The sequence below is a fragment of the Aythya ferina genome, assembly GCF_964211825.1.
Source record: "Aythya ferina genome assembly, chromosome: 8".
NCBI classification, from domain to species: Eukaryota; Metazoa; Chordata; class Aves; order Anseriformes; family Anatidae; genus Aythya; species Aythya ferina.
The window spans coordinates 2,119,096-2,139,558 of NC_140304.1; the positions used below are offsets into that span (position 1 = coordinate 2,119,096).

A 20,463-nucleotide genomic window follows, 5' to 3' on the forward strand; every position below is an offset into this window, starting at 1 on the left:
AAGAAGCAGTTGGACTGTGCACTTGGTCATGTGGTCTAAACTTTTGGGTAGACCTGTGCAGTGCCAGGAGTTGGACTTGATGATCCTTATGGGTCCCTTCCAACTTGGGATATTCTATGATTCTATGATTGGAATAGTAGTAGTTGATTAATTTGTAGAAAGACTGTATATTGACAAATGCTCAGATTAGGGTATTGCTCCTTGAAGTATCTGAGGATGTCCTCATACATGAGCTCCATGTGGATGTACGCTCATGTCCGCTGTTTGGGAGATTTGAGCACTTGGCTAGGAAAGGGACTCTGGGTGACAAGATGGGTTATGACAGAGTGGTGCTCTTAAGATGTCTTGTTTGCTATTCGCATTAAAAGTGATTTACCCCTACCTTCATTTCTTAATACATTGTTAATAACTATTTGTCCTACTATAAAATATTACAGTTCGCATTCAGGACTCCCTGCCTTGCCGCTGTCTGGGTTAATGCAAGTTCAAACCATCCTGCTTTGGAAATAGGAAGTGATGGAAGGGGAGGTGAGAATTTATTCTTTGCATTTCATCCATTCTATATAGCCACATGTGTAATAGAAATGGTATGAGCTGGTACTTTTGCCTATTCAAAAAATAATTCTAGCTTCTATGACAGTTTCTCTGGTCACAGCATCACCTGCTCACCAAGAGCTATAAATGAAATTAGCCTTCTCTTATTGTGATGCACGGGGGGAAAAACACACTATTATTTTGTACTGCTTTAGATTGTCATGATGACTTGAAGTCATAACATCAGTGGTGCTATTAGTAATCTGATAAACCTTTTATCTGCATCCTACAAGTCACTTGAAAGATAATGGGTTCCTACCTACAGACAGGCTGAGTTCAGCAGAAAGGGAGATGGCCTCCAAATGTAAGCAGCAGGCCTATAATGGCTGCATTTTCCCAGAGCTCTCACCACTCTTGATGCCAGCAAGTATCCCATTTGTGCAGATATAGCCTGTATCCAAATACTGCTTAAGCAGACATTGCTTAAAGTATACAAATTACCTAACTATTAAAATGTGAACAAAGTTCTGTTATTCCATTAAGTTACCTTGAACATTTGTGAAAATACCTGCACAAACACACCATTTTTATATTAGCCTCTACCCTAGTAGATAGTATCTACGCTTAAGTGAAAAGTAAGTTAAAAGCTTTGATGTTCTGTTGCTTTTCAATGGAACAAGTTAATTTTTTGTACTATCAGCTGGAGGGGAGGATGAGATTAGTTGAACTGACAGCAGATAAGTAGGTAGATGGCACATCATGGAGGGCAAAGCACACTGACAGAGCTTGTAAAACAATCTGCCCTTGGGTTTGTTTGGCTTGGAACCTGTTAGAAAAACAATTTAGAGCAGAAAACAGAAAACTCAAAATACAAGGACTCCAGAGAAATAATTGTTGTGTTTCTCAATTTTGCTTATTCATCTTCGCCATTAGTTGGCATGAGATATACAGATGATTCTGCTATTCTGGAGAATGTGTGGAAGAGATTTGATGTGCAAACAGGCCTGCCACAGGTGTGTAGGCACCATGGTCTTGGAATACAAAGGAAGCATTCCTCAGTGGAAGAGGAATTCTACTGCTTTTTGGCAGAGGACAGCTAAAGCAGCTCAGCTGGAGGTCCCTGAAGACACTGAGCCCAGGGTGGCCTGAAGGCAGCAACAGTCTCACTGTACAGAAGCTGCTTTGAACTGCCAGGTCTCCAGTGGTATCATCTTCCCAACTCTGATACTGGATCTGTATCTGAAGATTGCATAGTTAAACTCTATAAGCTTTTGCAAAAGTTGTGTGTCATTTTAAAGTTTTAAAATAAAGCTACCTAGGTAGTTAGATGTATAAGCTAGAAATAGATTTGGTTCTATCCTTGTGGGGAGAAAAAAAAGAAAAAAAAAAAAAAAAAAAGCTGAGTTTTGTACAATAAATATGGCTTAGTTTGGCCAAGTATCTGCTTATAAGAATGCACATCACTGTTCCATTCTTAATCCCTCTTGTATTCAAGGTGCCTAATCTATGGGCTTTCATCAACCTTTCTTTGGAAGCAGGTGGAAGCTTGTGGTCAACTCCAGGATTTCCAACCTTGTTTCTCCAATTATTCTTAGGGGAGGTTTTCTGCTAATTCATTCTGGTGGCTTGTTTGTTAGGGAGCTCAATGACTACTGTGACACAAAAATATTGGCTGTTTTCCCTCTGCCAGACTTTCTAACTTATCTAACTGGATCGCCGGTCTACTCAGGTACACTATGGGAAAATCCTTAGTCTTAAAAAAAAAAAAAAACCTGCAAAAACCTTCTTCCCTACAAAAAAGGTTATCAGCACAAAGGCTGATGTATAAAAAATCAGTTATGTGCTATTCCTGGGGTTCATGGTATGAGTAATTGGAGTATGAACGGAAGGCTCAGGCTTGGTAGGCACGATTCATATCATCCTGCTGGAGTCTGCAGAGGTTAGTTTCTTAACTGAATCATACCAGCTTCTGATGTTATTCCTTTTCTTCTTGCCTAAAACAAGGAAGGGAGCCTTAAATAGCCCAGCATTTTTTCCCCAGCAGCCTGATAAAGCTCCCAACCTCAAATCTGGGGGTCTTGCATGCAGCCAATAAGCACGGACAGTGAGCAGCGTGATTCACAGCATTTTCTACATACGTAAACCAACAACTGTTGTCAGCTGCTCTGGGCTACTGAGATTTCATTTCTTATTGATAAAAAGAAGTCAGGCAGTTTTTTACCACTGCTTGAAGATCTTATCTGTATCAGTAAAAGATTAATTTCAGATACCTGTTTTGTATTTTTTAAGATTAAAAATGCATGAAACTGGGCAATCATTTATAACATGCCTTTCTGCTGCTTATCTGATTTAAAACAAACAAACAAAAAAATTGAACATGTTGAAATCAGCATTAATTCTGCCACAGTTTTCAAAGGGAAAGGTTTCAACATCAGTGTCTATATTTGTAAGTCTGAATTTAGAACAAGTAGGAGAAAGCATTTGGTATGTTAGAGACAAAAATTGTCTGCAAGCTGTGTTCTATGTGCAGTTTAAAATGATATATATTCTTTCCATATGTATGTATATCCATTTTTTTTAATAACTCATTAAATTACATGTGTTAGTTAACAAACACATGGTGTCTTTGCACCAGCTTCTACATGCACTGTTTGAAGGAGCATAAAACACCTTTTGGAAGATCTAATCCTCTGAACTCAGCTGGATCAAGCACAAATTCTGGTCTTGGTCAAATTCAAGTAAAATTTGGCTAAATCCCCAGAAGCCCTGCTGGCAGTTGTGCACAGGTCTGCCTTATTGGCAGTGACTCTCCCACATGGCCTCTACAAGCCATGGACCAGCCTGTACCCTGAGAAACACCATGGAGCGGAGGTGAGCAGGCTCTGCAATGAGTTGGATCAGGACTTAACGTGCAAGCTCAGTGCTGCTTTTCTTGCACTCAGCAACTACTCAGCCCATGCTTCTTCGTCTTGCAGAACTAACCAACTGCAGCATGTACCTGTATTTTGATAACCTGTAGGATCAATGGCTTAATATAGTCATGCTTTTTCTTGTAATTTTGGATTACATAAATTGTTCTAATCCTGAATAACTCTTTACCTATCAGTAGGTTCACACCTGATATGTGCTGACTGGGGCTGTTCTTTCTATCTCAGTATCTGCGGCCTCATATGTGACATCTGCAGTTAGTGGACGGGCATCGGCTTGGCTAATGTCCACCTTGTATGGCTTGAGATCTCAGTAGCACGTTGATCTCTGCTGGAGCCGATCCAATTTCCTCTGCTAGCAAATTTCTTGATTAGAATAAATTGTATTTTTATAAATGCCTGTGCCGGAGCTCCATATCAGTGTGTTTTCCAGAAACGTGCACGCTGATGGCATGCACTTCAGGTTGCAATGTATTACAGGCTGACCTTTCAGAGGCCAACTGTTAAGGCCAGAAGGCAGCTTTACAACCAGGGGGCTGCAAGCGCGCAGCCACCTCCCCGAGCTTCACCCCCCGCGCAAGGGAGGTGAGCGCGCCCCAACCCTCCGGCGGAGCGGCGGCGCCCCGGCCCCTCGCGGGGCATGGCAGGCGAGGCTGCCCCGCGCGGCCCAGCGCCGGGGGGAAGCCGCTCGGCAGCGCCGGGGCCGGGCCGGGCCGCTACGGCCGGGGCGGCGGCGGGAGGGCGGCGCGGCGCTGTGCCCGGCGGCGGCAGGGCGAGGGCCGCGGGGGGCCGCGGGGCGGGCGCGCCGCTGCCGGTGCCTCAGCTCGGGCGGCTCCTGGCGGCGGCGGCGCTCGCAGCCCCTCCCGGGCGGCGGCGGCGGGGCCCGATGGCGAGACCCGGCGCTGCGTGCCCGCCGCCCGCCCGCCGGCTGCTGGCGGCCGCCCGGGCGCTGCTCTTCTGGGCGCTGGTGTACGGCTACTGCGGGCTGTGCGCCTGCATCGCCGGGCTGCGGCTGCTCTGGAGCATCGGCCGGCGGCCGGGCGAGACGTTCCGCCGGACGGTGCGGGAGAACCCCCCCGCCTGCCTCAACGACCCCTCGCTGGGCACCCACTGCTACGTCCGGATCAAGGTGAAGGCTCGGGGCAGGGCGGGAAAGGCCCGAGCGCGCCCCCGCGAGCGCGCCCTCGCCCCGTGCGCGCGGCTACCCTGCGCGCTCCCCGTGCCCGCGCGTCCCTGCCCCTGCCCCTGCCCCTGCCCCTGTCCCCCCGGCCCGTCATCGCGGGGTCCCCGCCGTGCGCCGCGGCCGCAGGGAGGAAGGGCCCCGGTCCGGGTCCCCCGGGAGCGGCGCCTCGCGGAGCCGGGGAGCTCCCGGGGCCGCAGAAGGCGTCGCGGATGTCCTAGAGCCGTGTTTGGGGTGAAACGAGTGGCGAGCCCTTAGTTCTGTGGGGTCCGGGCAGGTGCTTTTTGGCAGGTGGCACTGATCTGAACTACCGAGGCTCCCCGCTGCTCGTGATCCGCCTGCTTTCTTTTTCCAGCATCACCGGGAGGCACGCACATGCTTCTTCAATCCTGTGCTGCATTCTTCTTCCCTACAGCGCCAAACTGCAAGTGGCTGGGTGCTGGGGAGTGGGGGCTGTGGCAGGACGGAGAGAGCTCTGGGGTCAAAGCGAACTCTGTCGATGTGACGGTCGGTCACTCTTTTCAGGCAATATGAAACCTGCTTGCCATTGGCTGCTGTATGGCTTTCCTACATGTATCGTACAGACCTGGACAGATTTCAGCAAAACAAAGACCAAAGCATGTTTCAGATAAGATGGCAATGTCCTACATGTGTCTTGGGGGACCACAAGGACTGTTGCAATAACAGAAAAAAGGGAGCTGAAAGGAGCACCCGAAAAGGTAGAGGGTGGGCTTAGTTTGGGGCGTGTGACATTTAAACTGCTGCTGTGCAAGTGACGATCAAATCTGTATGGGTAAAGGCGATGTCCTTAAAAGCAATAAATAAAGTAAAAGCACTGAGGGCAAATCCCTAAAGGACACTAACTGAAAGAATCGGAATGGAGGAGGGAAAACCAACTACCTATGAAATGAGAATCTCTGGAAGAGAACTGAGAAACTTCTGTTATTTTAAAGGGGTCAAAGGCAGGGGGTGATACAGGGAATGGTGAAGATGATGTACTGGACCTAAAACGTAGTGAGAAGGTATCAGCAAGTGCTTAGAAATGTACAGCCATTTGTACTTCTAGGGACTCCAAATTCACTGCCATCCCAGAAGAGAAAAATTGGTGTAACTTTGGGCAGAACTGAGCCAAAAGTTCCTACTATATCGATAGTGAATATGAAGATAAGAAAGCAATTATTTCCATTCCAGAGCTCTTTCCAAAACCAAGATGTAAGTTCATGTTTTTTTTTAGTTGGTTGGTGAGTTAGCAGTGCCGAGGTATTTCAGAGAATCTGAAGCATCTCAGGCAAGAAAAACCTGTGCAGTTGCAATCCTCAACATGACATGAGATCTTGATCTACAGCAAAGGCAGGGATTTTTTCTTCCCTTTTTAAAATAGCAGCGATGGTGCAGGCTCTGACATTTGTTCAGCAGCTGTATGACCTTTCTTCCTGCAGTTTCTTTCACATGACTGCTAAACAGCACATTGTATTTTGTGAGTTAAGTCTTTGCTGACTTGTGTATCCACCCCGTGCCAGAATTCAGTAGCCTAGTAGGCTTAATTTCAGTTCAAGGACTTGACCTTGAGTCAGTGTAAGCTTGCATTTATTCACTTCAGTGGCATTTCAGTGTTCAGCAGCTGGACTGCTAACAGTAAGTTACTTGCCTGCTGGTAATTCTTGTAAGATCCATTTTCTTAAATGGTGCATCATAAATAGTGGCTAGGGTAGAAAGAAGATGATTACATTAAGGCTTTATTTTCTGAAGCAAGTCTGAAGCCTTGAACAGTAAAGGAAACAAGCAAAAAGTACTTGCTTTGTAGTTGCTTAACTTCGATTGCTTTATGTTTTTAAGAATGCATGGCATCCTTTATTGTGCCACACTGCAATGTGACGGTTTTAAATAGTTTTTAAATAGTTGCACAATCTTAGAAACTAAGTTAAAGTTTGAAAGTGCATTTAAAGTATACTGTGTCTTAAAGTCTTTCCACAAAGCACATGCCCTGTCTGTGTGAAGAAAGGTCCTAGCTCCTGCGATGATCTTCACTGCCTAGCGTCCATGCCAGGTGTGTGCTCTTTCAGACCCATGAGTGTGCTCATGGCTGAATTGACACGCAGTCAACACAGCTTGGCACGCAGCAAGGACACCCTGCCCAGGACTGTAGCAGCTGGGGTGTGGGATGCTCAGCATTGGGGCAGTGGTACCTGATCTCAGGAACGCATTAGACTTCAGCTTTGAGAACGGACAATTTGATTTTTTTTTCAGGGACAATATGTTATTCCTTAGAGTATTGTCTAAAGCCATTTTCATTTTCAAATTCCAGTACAGCAGTTCTATGCCACACTAAAAACACAATACTTCTTCTTTCGTTCTAGGATTCAGGGTTAAGATTCCACTATGTGGCTGCTGGAGAAAGGGGTAAACCACTCATGCTGCTGCTTCATGGCTTTCCAGAATTCTGGTAAAACTCCCTACAAGCTTTTCTTTTACAAATGAGGCTGCTTAAGATACCTGAGAGTGATGATCAAGCTTAAATATCCTCAGAGTGAACTTTTTTGTATATCTATGAATACTAAAAGCATTAAGTTCTAGTAGGAAACAAGCCATTGAAATTTTTAACTGCAGCAACCACAAAAAAATAAAATCCTGTAGTCTGACTTAATCCAACTATCTTTTTTTTACATTGCCTGTACACTTTCATTCAAATTTTGGGGAGGAACTACTCATTTTTAATGAACTTCCCACTTGGAAAACACATAACATTTACACTGACATGGCTAAACTTAGGAATTACAGTTAAAATTAGGAATTATAGTAGAGGGTGCTAAAATGAGGATTCAAGATATGTGTGCAGTATGGATGGCTTTGTTAAAAATACTACATGTAAGTTTTAACTAGGGGAGGGGGAGAAGAACTGTGAGCTCTATAGGCTACTTTGCAGCCTAATTTCAGAGTGCTACTCAGGGAAGGAGGCTCTATTTTTAGTTCATCATAAGATGAATGATGAATCACAACCAACCCAAAATGTTTGTTTGTAACAAAGAAAAGCAGTCATGTGTCCAGCATTTGAACAGAATTTCTTGAGCTGTCACTGGCAGATTTGCCTAGTGAGGCATGGCATGCAGAACTTACACCTAAAAACAGTAAGTGAATAGAGGAAGTGGTGATGCCTGTAATTCAGCAAGTTAAATGATCCTTTTCCTTCCTAAACTCAGATATGGAGCTAGGCTCCAGTGTTGGAATTGTGATCTTTCAAGCTGGACTCAGGTCATGCCATGATAAAGTGACCCAGATGAAACAGAGGTCAGTTGTCTTCCCTTAGAAATTTCCTGGAGATACTAAAGGCATTGAGGATGACGGTAGAAAGTCATATTTATTACTTTACAATACATTTTCAAAGAAGCGGATTACTCTAATAATAAATTTCTAATTAAAAGTCTAAAAGCTGTAAACGTTGATTAGAAAGTCAGTTAGACGGAGGGGAGTCGCATATTCTATGCAAGGATTATGCATATCTTGCATAATATGTATTTAATGTGTATTCTAACACAATAAGACAGCTGAGACTAGAGCTAATTTCCCCTACAGTGGGAATAATATGCAAAATTCAGCATTTTATGTATTTATTCTATTGAGATCCAGTGTATTGTTTTCAAAATTCAGAGCTGTTTTCATGGTTTGCAATGGTAAATGATAATTAGTCTATAAATTAGTCACACTACAAATACTGATGTTGGTTTGTAAATTCAATTAGTGCAGAATTTTAATGCAAGAACAGAGATTGTTCTGAGACCATGTGATAAAATAATCACAAGAGATTTTAAAGCAGCATCAGCTTTGTACTGTTTGACTAGCAAAAAAAAAAAAAAAAAAAAAAGGATAAGATTCACAGTTGCAATTCTTAATTGTAACAAATCCTCTGCCTTCAAATGTCTCAAGGTTATAAGTAGGACAACTATAACCAGACAACACTGGCCTTAGCAAGTGACTGAGTACGTCTGAAGATGATGAAAGATCACTAAAGAATATAATGCAGCAAAGCCATTAAGTGCTTTAGATGTACAGGAACTTGAAAATCAATACCAATTTTGTGGAAAGACAATATTCAAATATTTGAAAACGAGCATGATGTATTGAGACAGCTGAGTACCTATAAAGATATGTGCTAGCTCCTAAATTTTATGCAAGCTACCCTTCAGAAATAATGTGATCAGAAAGTCACAGAATAATTTCCATTATTCAGCCTTATGAAAATGAAGGCATCCACCAGCTTTTCCAAATTATGCCTGCAGAACAATTGTCCAGTAGTTACATTTCAGATAGGGTTAAAGGATTTCTTTGGATATAAAGCCCAGTCAGCCAGACGTTTGGTGACTGATGGACTGTTGTGAAAACAGGAGATGAGGATAGCAACTAGACATGTTTCTAAAACAAACACAGTTTATTTATTTATTTATGGGCTTTGTTGATTCTTCTTACTCAAGGATATATGATAGCTACAACAGTTACCATGGCAAATTCAGCTTCCAAGTTATTGTATAATGCCTTTAAAAATTTAATTCCTAGAGATCTGTGCTAAGTATTGCATTTGCATTATACAGCACTGACATGAAAAGATTCTGACTGTTCTGTTTACATGAATACAAATTTCTATAATTAATGGGTATTATTGTAATATTACTTGCGGTATGTTCAAAATCCCTACTGGGCTGGAGGCAAAGCTAAAGTGGAACAGCCAATGGACTGATACAGACGCTGTTTGAATTAAGGTAGAATTCTGTGCTTCTCTCATGATACCTGATGATTCAAATTCTTTGTATCATTTATCTGAGACTGTTGAAATGAGAGCAGAAATAAAAGCTAGATCCTAGCAAAGAAGGATTCAGCCATTGTTACATAGACCTAGAAGGATCATGTTTTTTGTGTACCTTTCTATTGCAATGTAAGATAAGGCCATGTGTTTCTTGGTAGTGGCTATTCTGAAATTTATTTGGTTTTAATTAACAATTGAAGGCAAGTAGTTCTTGTAGGATCAAGCCTTCCATTTTCTTATTGTTTTTGCTTTTATAATGCAGTCATCCACTCACTATGTACTAATACAGAATGAGGAATAGCCCAGGACTTATTAAGTTATTTACTTCGTATGTCTTTAAAGTACATAATGCTATCACTCTTTTCCATAGAAATGCAAACAATACAATACTTTATGCAGTACCAACACACTGTGAGATTGCTCTGGAACAATTCTGGTAGTATAGCAATACAGAGGTGTACATAATATAAATCGTATGGAAGTCACCAAGTTTATTTGTTATTCATTGTATTTCTTTGGTTAATTTAGCATATGAATTATCTGACATTCCTTTTCTGAAGAGAAAAAAAAAATCTGTCTCTTGAGGCATATTTCCCTAGTCTTAACAAAATTTGCATGTGAACAAGCCAGGGAGGAAAGAAAGCTTGTCAGACCTTTCTTTTTGGATGATATTATGGTTACAAAGATAAAACAGAATACTTCTCTCTGTGCTCTGCTTGCCTGCTTTGCCAGCAACAAAGGGACCATGACAGACTCTAGACACTTGAAATATCCAGGCTCTGGCCATGCCCCCTCTCTAGCAGCTGCATTTCCTTACTGGAGAATTCAAGAAGGGAGCACAAAATTGCTATAGCCACAAACAACTATCAGCATACCACAGAAAGAAAAAAGAATCTCATTGCAAACAAAGCCATGATAACTTACGTTCAGCTATCTGGGAGCAAAAGCATTGACTGCATTTTGGTATCATACTGCTTGACCTTATAACTCTGACTTTTTTTTTTCTCCTTTGTTAGGTATTCTTGGCGCCATCAATTGCGGGAATTTAAAAGTGAATATCGAGTGGTGGCCCTGGATTTGAGAGGTTATGGAGAAACAGATGCTCCTTCTCACAAAGAAAATTACAAGTTAGATTGCCTGATAACAGATATAAAGGATATTTTGGAATCTCTGGGTGCGTTAAAAGAGAAACTTCTCAGATCATAGACAATTTAATTTTCTGGGGAAAGAAAACACATTAATATCTATAATTGATTTCAAAAAAATGCATTCTGTTTAATATATACACTTCATGGATGTGTATGGATATAAAGCTAAGGATACTCGTATTTTATGGACTATTATCAGTACTAGCAGAAAAAATTTGTTTTCCGATTGTGACATGTATGTCGGTGTAAACAATATGTAAAGATGATTTTCCATCATAGTTTAAAATGCTGTAAAATCCAGCAGGACAAACCTATGGTCTTTTCCGCTAACTAAACAGACTTTCACTTACTCCTCCTACCCATTGCACTCAATGGGTACTGTTGTAGATTAGTCTAATAGCACTTGCAGACAAGAGAACTGGTATCAGGTGAAATTCTTCTAGCACAAACAAGATAGAATAAATGTTGTGGGCTTTCCAAATATGGTGACAGTGCATCTGCTGTATTAAAAAAAAAAAATCCCAAAATACTACTCCTGCATGGTAGTCAGTGTACAAGAGCTGAATCACTGTGTCTTATGCAACAGTGAAAGCAACAGAACACGGAATACATTGCTCTCTGTGGCAAATACATGGTGTGATGATCTTGAACTAAAGCAAGTCTGCAAACTTTGTTCCTCCAGTTCAGCAGGAAATATAGCTGTTCTGGCAATAAACTAACACCTACTGAAGGGTATTTCTCCTCCATACCAATAAAAGGATGAGATTAGACCCATTCTCTGAACCATTAATTCCTTGGATACTCTAGGGATACAGTACTAGGGATAAGTACAACTTCCTGCATTTCACATGAAGAAATAGCAGAGCAGTGATGCCAGTCTTAAGGTTTGAATTTAGGATTTGTTTTGATTGTGATATTTGAATAGTGTCAAAAGATTGGGCAGGCTGTCCCCACACTGTGTTTACATTTTCCAACTTTCACTGGTTGTGTTAATCTCCATGGTAATGCCATGGTTATGCTTGTGAAGTACTCTCATCATAATGCAATTTCATAGGGATTTAAATATTTATGGGGGGAAAAAAAAGTATTTCTGAGGCTTCCTATCATAGTTTGTTCTAACCCCAAGGTAAATTCTTTTGGAGAATAGCCATATTATATATATGGCTATTAAGTGTAATTCCCCCTTTTTGCATAATGGTGGTGTTTAATCCTTAGACAACCTCCCATATTCAAAGCAATTCATAAGGATTAATTTTGTTCAGGAAGGGCTCAGGACATCTCAGTCTTTCTGTTTGCGGTTTCAAACTCCAAACTCCCTAAACACAGTAACTGTACATGCATTATAACGACTGCAACTTAAATCATGTATTTGACCCTGAATTGGCTCATATGTGAACAGTGTGGCTATTTGGATGCCAAATTACTTCAGCTTCACATTTACACTTCAAGTGTGATTGAAGCTAAATTAAATAATTTTAATTATGTGCTAAATTTTTAGCTATAATAGTGCACTTTTTTTTTTTGCCTTTAGTAATGGAAGCAATAATGTAACTATGAATATAGTTACATTAATACATGTGCTGGACCACCTATTTTACCCAGAAATTGCAATATTATTTATGGACACAAATTTCACTGAAATAAAAGCACAAATCTGTGTTTATGTGGTAGGATACAACAAGTGTGTGTTGATTGGCCACGACTGGGGAGGAATGATCGCTTGGTTAGTGGCTATATGTTACCCTGAAATGGTGACAAAGCTGATTGTGGTTAATTTCCCTCATCCTTCTGTGTTTACAGGTGAGTTTTATAATAGTTATAATGTTACATATGTATATGTGTTAACCCAGACTATTTGCATTTTCATTAAGATTGTGTTTGCTTTGAGGTTGCTTAAAGAAGAACCAACTGCTTGCTCTTTTAGATGTTCAGTGGTTAAGTTACCAGAACGCAGTCCTCCTCACAATCTGGACTGTATTTTACGAAGCAGTAACGTATTAGGTATTTTACTTTGGGAAATAATTTACTGTAGGAAGTGGGAGTGTTTGCAAGCAAATTTACTGATCTTTTTTCTTAATCCTGGAAGGTTCACAAAAACATAATTTTCATGTACATGAACCTGGCAGGATAAAGTTCCCTGAACATGAATGTGTATTGCATTATGCCTAGGTTAAGGTCTCACTGCATTATAAAAACTGTACAAAACAGCCTTTGTATAAGTGACAATCAGACTTTTAGTGTTTAATCCTGATTTAGGTGACAAATGAAACACTATGATCCTGTACAATATTCATTGCAACAAGACAACTTCTTCAGTCTGCATACGAGAGGAATGTGCTAGTTCAAAAAGAGTGCACTAGCAGAATTTGTTCTCTGATAGGCTTTGAGCTTGTCTGCTATCCAGAATGACAAAATATTTCATAGGTATTAGATCTGTGTTCAGTAGTTACAATGACAGTAGTATCTCACTGATTTTAACTTCTTAAATTGCAGGCTTTATACTATTTCCATTCTGTAATCACCCCACTTGCCCAGAAATAGTTGAGAAAACTCAGTGAAGCTTTAATTTTCATCTCAGAACCGTTCATACCTATTGTTCTCACAGTGTTCTTGGCCACCTTTCTATGGTATTAAAGAATGTTTTGCCAGGTAGTTAAGCTTCACTTACCCAACGAAATGTCTGTACCACCACTGGAGCAATCAGGAGTTTTTGCAGCATTTTCACTAAGATTGGGAGCCAGGCTATACAGAAGCAAAATACATATTACTATAGCTTTTCTTAGTATTTGTTTGCATATTTTTAGAAGTACAAAGCATGTTATGTAGCTTGATAAAGTCTCCCTGGATCAAATTTGTTTGACTGTGGATTAAATGAAAATGGCTTATAAATGGAGCATTCTCCATTGCCTTTAATATCGTAATCTTTACTATGATAAAAGTCTGGGGGTTAATTCTTTTTTTATTTACACAATTAATTCTGTAATAGCTGTTAACATCCTCCGAACCACTCCTAAGGGATTATTGTATTCATGCATTTGAAATCACTTGATCTTTGTTACATACCACTACTTTGGGCATACCTTAATGACTTAGTTACTTAATGCATGCCATTTCTCATTGCTAACTGATAGCAATTATGATACCAGATTTTTTGAGAGTTCCTTCCTTAGAATTTCCATCTCAGGATTTTTTGACTTACCACTACATTCACATATCCTAACATCAATGGACTGGTAACAGTGCTGTATTTGTTAGATTAAGCAATGAGGTGGGGAAGTCTCCCTATTAGAAAATGGTGATTTATCCTTTCCCAATATTGACAAAATCTCTATAATCCTCTTAGTAAAATTAAATATTTAAACAAAATATTTGTACGTCACTCAATAGTGGAAATATTTTAGTTTAATAACATATTTGGAAACATAACAGTAACATATTAGCACAGAAAAGTCAAGTAAGCATTATTGATGATGGTCCATTAATGGCAAAATGCAGTTTAGGAGTGTGTAAGATATGAGTGCTTAGAAGGTAGCTGAGGCTCCAATTTACTTTTTTTTTTTTTTTTAAACCCATTTTTATTCACTACTAGAATGGGAGTGCAACTTTGCTTTTCTGAATTTGCATTTCTAAAGGGTAGGTTCTAGACCTCCTGGTATCGCATACATTCTGTGCTTGCTTTTAGAAGTTAGATACCTGAATGTGAGTGTTGGCTTTTGCAATTTATCAGAGACACAAAATTTCAGTTTCAAAAAGGAGACTGCAAATTTGGCTATATCACTCTTCCGTTATATATTCTTCAATGTCTTTCAAAAGTGGCAATGTAATCTTGATTGTGGTTCTTGAAATTGCCAAGAAAGAAGACTTAGAAAAATTCTGTCCTTTCATGACCAGGATTGATGCTCCCTTTATAATGTGAGTGGATTATCATCTACAGATTTCTGTACATCACATCTTTGACGACAGAAATACATTAAGACAGAAGTAATACTTGCATTTATGCCTCTTATTCTACAACTGAAAGAATGCCTTAGACTCGCTACACAAATAGATCTCTAAGTGAAAATCTTACCACGCAATTAAACTCTCAAATGTCAGTGCTCTCACCTAATCTGTGGCAGGCTTTGCTGTCTGTTTCTATTACCACTTATAAAACAAGAAGTATATTTTAATGGCCACATCATATACTTACTCCTGAAACAGTAATCATCTTATGTAACATAGCATACTTGAATGTAGTATTTTTAAAGCATTCCTTTAAGTTTAAAAAATAGTGATATTAACAGTAATTTGCTTTGAGTCATCAGTTTTCATTTTTAATTCATGGGCATTTTTGTTTCAGAATACATTCTACGACATCCATCACAATTGATTAAATCTGCTTACTACTTCTTTTTCCAAATGCCATGGTTTCCTGAATTCATGTTTACACTAAATGATTTCAAGGTGAGCAAACTGAGTGCTCTTCTTTATATATTTAACTGTCAGCAATGGAAGAATTGCCTACCTATGTTGGTGCCTTCTGATGTAATGATAATTACTGGAAAAAATACAGAGCTTTCTGATTTTTCTTTGGTTGTATATATTTATACAAAGTGGAATATAAGTATATACCATCTGTGGGATTCACAATTGCTTTTGCATTTCTGGCAGGTACACACATCCTTTTAACCTCCATCTCTACAGTGTGTTGCTCCACCTCAGTAGTCAGCTGGTAATATTTTACTTGTGCCCATGCCATGGGACACATTTGGTGCCTGGAGAACTCCTGCTGGCTTAGGCAAGGCTTCCTGTGAGTGGTGGGCTATCCTCTCATCCCTCACTGTCTGCTTCAGGGCAAGCAGGCTGGGAGTCTGGCTAGCACATTCTTCCAGGTGATTAACTATGCCCAAGAAAACAGTAAGGCCAACACCTTACATAACATTAAACAATCAATACAAACGTGTAGAAGTGGAAAAAACAGCTGAAGGCATGCATCCTCCCAGACGCATGCAGCCCAGTACCGTGCTCCCGGTGCTGCATGCCTGTGGGACTGCGAGCTGGGGAGCTCCCATCTCCTCCCTCTCACCCTCTCAGCTGCTGGGGCCCATTCCTGAAAAAATTGTGTGCCTGCAGCCTGCCTCTGCCTCTCACGTCGCAGTGCAGAACTGAGTAAATTGGTGATACTCATGTTTGCCTATACTTTAATTATTCTGGAGTAAGTTACACCAGAAATAAGTTTAGTGTGTGCGTTACAGATAGCTCTCCAATAAAAACATTTGAACCATTAATTCTATTCCCAACAACGTATAAATAGATTTTAGAAAGATGTGTCCTCTTGAATGAGAAAAATAACATTTCTTAGATATCTTGGGCTTTTTATTCTTCCTTTGTAGGTTCTGAAAAGTTTATTTACCAGCCAAGCCACTGGAATTGGACGGAAAGGCTGCAGATTAACAGGAGAGGATATTGAAGCTTATCTGTATGTCTTTTCACAACCTGGAGCATTAACTGGACCCATCAACCACTACAGAAATATTTTCAGGTCAGTGTAACATTCCGCAACAAGGTAAAATATTCTAGAGACCTCTAGAGGCCAAAAACGTTATCGTGTCTTCTGCCACCAACATAGAAGAGAAAAAAGACAATTGTTTTTAAAGGTTCAACAAGTGATGAATGCGTTGAGTGTCAAGCAGCCTGATGCAAAGTTAATTTTATAATGTATCCACACAAAACAGTGAAACAACCAGAGTGCTGGTAAGGAAAATCTTTGTTCACAATCTGATAAAGTGAAGCCTCTTCCTCACTGACAGAACTCATGGTAATCACAAAAATTCATCTCTAAACAATACTTGTAAACAAATATTTGATGTTAATTTGTATTATAGCTCCAAGTAAGTTACCCTTACCTTTCCTTATAACTTTACAAAACTGTGTCTGGTTTCAATTTTATTGTGCTTGGGCTGTTTTTTATAAAAACATTAGTTAGTTTGTTTAGTAACTAACCCTTTTTGTTAACCCCTTTTTTTTTTGTTCTTACATAGATTTCATATTGCTCACTGGCACCAGTGAGCATGTATAGCAGGGAGCAGGCATAGACTAAGACTGAAAGCCAGCATCATAGGAAAGATTTTTGCAAGCTTAATATTTTCTCAAACAATTTTCTGATGGTTTTAACTTTTGTGGAAGTCACTGGCTTAGTGGCTGACACTCCGTGGTTATCTACCAAAAGCTTAACAGGGCCAGAGCATCTTTGATTCTGCTTATTCTCTATTTGTGACTTGCAGCCTCATAGCTAGCTACAAGGAATATACCAAGAGGAGTGGGTTTGAACTCTTTAGTCCCTTCCTGCCACCAGGCTTCAGCAGTGCTAAACCTCCTGCGTGCCTCTCTAGCTTCCCTAAACCCAGCAAAGTCTCTGCAGTAGATGAACCTTTCATTTTCCCTAGACCAAGCTTAGTGCCACCCTTACTGCTCTTCCTGTGCCTTCCATGCTGACCGTGGAACTACACAGCAGGGCCCCAGCATAGGGCTAACGAGGAGCTAGGGAGGCAGGAGCACCCTAAGCCTTGCTCGTCATATTTGCTGTAGCACCTCGCACCTGTGAGCACACATGAACCAGCTGCTTCTCTGACAGTGACAGGGAAGGAGCTGTGGCAGCCGGCAGCTGGATTGCTGTGGGATTCTGATGGGATGAGAAGAGTTGCACATGTCAACTATTGTTTCAGGCTTTTTGCGGGCTCAAGAAAGAAAGCTTAGTATCAGTTATTAATCAGAATGGATTTTCACAGATATTAATTACTGTTGATCACTATTAATTACTGTTAATCACTACCAATTCCTGTGTGTGTGTGTGCTTATGCACTGTTTGGTTTATTTTTTTGATGAAAGTGGGCTGGTACTGGTCACCTACATGTGAAAGGTTTCCAATCCATTGCTATTCATCTGGAGTTTCAGCTCTTCAGGGACTATTTTTTCTAGGAAGTCATTTCAAAAGAGATGATTGAAATTACCTAGTTCCATCCATCATGAGCACATTCTTGTATAAATAGCACAGCGGTCCTTCCATTCACTGTACTTTAGATACAGGCCCAGGAGAGTTTTCCCAAGGAAACAAATCTTGCAAGGCACTTGGCACAAAGGAATAATAATGAACTGTACAGTAGTGAAAAATATACATAAAAATAGTAAAGGTATCCAGAATAGTTTGAAACTTAAAGAGATTAATGTAAATGTACTGAACCAGATCATCAGATAAACAATTAAAAAAAATGATACTATGAATGAGCTATGGTTCAGTGGGTTGGGTCAGTTTGGTTTGAAAAATGAGACCTAAATCCACTGCTACAGAAGTCATTTTAAGAATTTTCCAAGTTCATCCATCAAAATGAAATTAAATAATTATGTGCAATTAAATAATAATGTGACATTTTATTAATAATTCTTGATGTTATATATAAGTAGAGAGGAGGAATGTCTTCGAAGTCTCCAGTTTTGTCTGACATTAAACTAATGCATGCCATCTTTGTTCTTTGTCTTTCCTTTCTTACAGAGTGTAGTTTCTTAACTAACTGCTAGGTTTCAACCTAGCACTCTATCTGTCATAACAATTCATTCAGAATATCATTTTTATACATTATTGGTTTAAAATTGTTGTTTGAGCATCAGCATTGTAATGATTTGTATCTGATCACAGAATCTATTCTAAATTGTTGTATATTATGTTGCACGTTGCTTGTTATATTCTAAATGTTGCAACCAGCAACAATATCAGACACATAACTTTAGCATCCTTAAAAACAGTTAGAGTACTTTGAGTTACATTAATATTTTATTGGTGTTGTAAAAGATAATACAGAACCTGGAAAGCTTGCAATAAGATTATATGTGTTTATTTCAAAAGCTAAGTTGATTGAAACCTGTCTTGGTGATTTCTATAAAACAAGACTAAACTAAGTGTATTTTATTTTTAAAGCTGCCTACCTCTGCAGCACCATGAAGTCACCATGCCAACCCTGCTGTTATGGGGAGAAAGAGATGCCTTTATGGAAGTTGATATGGCAGAAATTACACGGATTTATGTTAAAAATCATTTCAGATTAACTATTTTGTCTGAGGCCAGTCATTGGCTCCAACAGGATCAACCTGACATAGTGAACAAGTTGATATGGACCTTTCTAAAGGAAGAGACAAGAAAAAGAGAATGACTGTTTGTACATGTTTTAAGGGGTCTACATAAAAGTTCTTCAGATTTAAAAAGTAATTGTTATCAGGGCCATATTTCCAGCCTGCCTTCTATTTTGAGCTCTGTTAGAGAAAAGTGTTTTCAATGTACTGTACATTTGGACACCAACGTTACTGCTAAAAGAAGACGCGAGTATGAGAATATCTGATACCAACATTGGTTTTACCTGTATACTTGTATTTTGCACATGAAAACACCTGCCTTAAGATATATGTGTTTGTACAGAAAGAAAATCACAGAAAGTTGCTTGGTTTTGTTTTCTCCCTTGCTTTACAGTCTCAATGTGTGGTGCCTTTTACAAATTTATAATGAAACAATGGAGCGGTGCCATACAGAGGGAAGTCATGGGTTGTCATTCTCAATTTGCCTGATTTTTTAATGTATTTTACCAGTAAACAGTTACTAACTCTTTTTATTATCTGTATTTTAGCATATTGAATGACTGAAAACTTTCTGGGCACATTTCTAGTCTTCAAGTGAATAATGACACGGATCTTGTTGTGTTGTTGGATGCAGCTGCTTTGTGTGATGCATTTTTTTCCTTTTGGACTGAAAAATGGGAACCTGTACACTCAACATACCTGACCAAGAAGAATGGAAAATTACGATCTAATGTGTATCGAGTCCACCTCTGTCCAATAAAATGCACCTGACCCTACTCCCTGTACCTGGCTTCCTGCGCAGCGCTTCCTCAGCGCAGCTTCCAGCTGGGGAGCCCGGGCGCGGAGCAGCCGCGCTCCCGCTACCGGCGAAGGGGCCGGGCTGCGAGGCCGCGCCCCCTCCCGCCCCGCCCCTGTGCCTTGCCACGCCCTTCTGTGCCCCGGGGAGGGCGGGGCCAGGCGGGCCCTGCGGCCTCCCATTGGCCGCGGGCTCCCCCCGCTCGCTGCGCGGCGGCCCCGGAGGGCGCGGGTCTGGTTCCGCCTTCGCGAGTAGCGCGGGGCGCGCAGCCGAGGCACCGCGCGCCACCGCCCCGCCTGCGGCACAGCGGCACATGGCGCGCTGCGGCGGCGGCGGCGGCTCCGCGCCGAGGGGCCCCGGCCCGGGGGCGGCGGAGCGACAGCGGCTGCGGGAGGCGTTGGCCGAGCAGCTGCGGCGGGACGTCGGCAGGTGGGCGCGGGGCGAGGCGAGGCGAGGCGGCGGGGAGGCGGTAGCGGCGCCGGTAACGGTACGGGTGTGCTCCCGCAGGCTGCTGGCGGAGGGGACGCGCTGCGACGTGACGCTGCGGGCGGGAGGCGCGGAGCTGCGGGCGCACCGGGCCGTGCTGCTGGCCAGGGCGCCGCGGCTCTTCGCCCCGCTGGGCAGCCCCCGGGAGGCGCTGCGGCTGCGCGGCGTGGGACCGGCCGAGCTCCGGCGCTTCTTGCGGTGAGTGCGCGGCCGCGGCGGGCCGGGCTCCCCGCGCTGCCTGCTGCCCAGCAGCCTGCGGGTGCCCTCCCGGAGCTGCCCGCTTCGGCACGGGTCTGGAAAGTGCGGGCGGGCTTCGGAATGGGACCGGGGGGGAAATTGCACAAACCTGGAATGTGTCCTTTAAACCGACTGCGGCTGCTGGCACCGCCGAGAACAGCACTGCCTGCTGGAAACCGCGAAGGAAGCGCTGCCGAGGGGTGCCCGGCCCGGCACAGCGCGCTGGGACGCCAGAGCCGGGAGTACCGCGGCGGGCA

At 41.8% G+C, this 20,463-nt stretch overlaps 2 protein-coding genes across 5 annotated transcripts in view; both read left to right on the forward strand.

Annotated features, from left to right (window-relative positions):
• Window positions 1–4,086: 4,086 nt before the first annotated feature.
• Window positions 4,087–19,463, forward strand: EPHX4 (epoxide hydrolase 4). 2 transcript variants are annotated; one of them, XM_084527855.1, is made up of 7 exons: window positions 4,087–4,590; window positions 6,999–7,084; window positions 10,453–10,610; window positions 12,256–12,384; window positions 14,924–15,027; window positions 15,957–16,105; window positions 18,536–19,463. In XM_084527855.1, the coding sequence occupies exons 1-7, from the start codon at window positions 4,102–4,104 to the stop codon at window positions 18,765–18,767; spliced, it is 1,347 nt and encodes a 448-aa protein (XP_084383981.1). In that variant the 5' UTR covers window positions 4,087–4,101; the 3' UTR covers window positions 18,768–19,463. The 2 variants fall into 2 exon arrangements, with proteins under 2 accessions (XP_084383981.1, XP_084383982.1); XM_084527856.1 differs by having other exon boundaries at window positions 19,236–19,463.
• A 286-nt stretch (window positions 19,464–19,749) lies between these two features.
• The window catches only part of BTBD8 (BTB domain containing 8), a 33,656-nt gene continuing 32,942 nt past the window's right edge, over window positions 19,750–20,463 (forward strand). For all 3 annotated transcript variants that reach the window (XM_084527263.1, XM_084527264.1, XM_084527265.1), the window contains exons 1-2: window positions 19,750–19,912; window positions 19,991–20,167. In XM_084527263.1, the coding sequence (XP_084383389.1) occupies window positions 19,797–19,912; window positions 19,991–20,167 (293 nt within the window). In that variant the 5' untranslated portion in view covers window positions 19,750–19,796. The remainder of the gene's footprint in view (window positions 19,913–19,990; window positions 20,168–20,463) is intronic.

Bases quoted from the DNA above. Each gene is read 5' to 3' on its own strand.
- EPHX4 (XM_084527855.1), top strand. From the start codon at position 4,102: ATGGCAGGCGAGGCTGCCCCGCGCGGCCCAGCGCCGGGGGGAAGCCGC. The intron at 15,028-15,956 runs GTGAGCAAACTG...CTTCCTTTGTAG, and splicing joins TTACACTAAATGATTTCAAG to GTTCTGAAAAGTTTATTTAC. The intron at 16,106-18,535 runs GTCAGTGTAACA...TTATTTTTAAAG, and splicing joins CACTACAGAAATATTTTCAG to CTGCCTACCTCTGCAGCACC.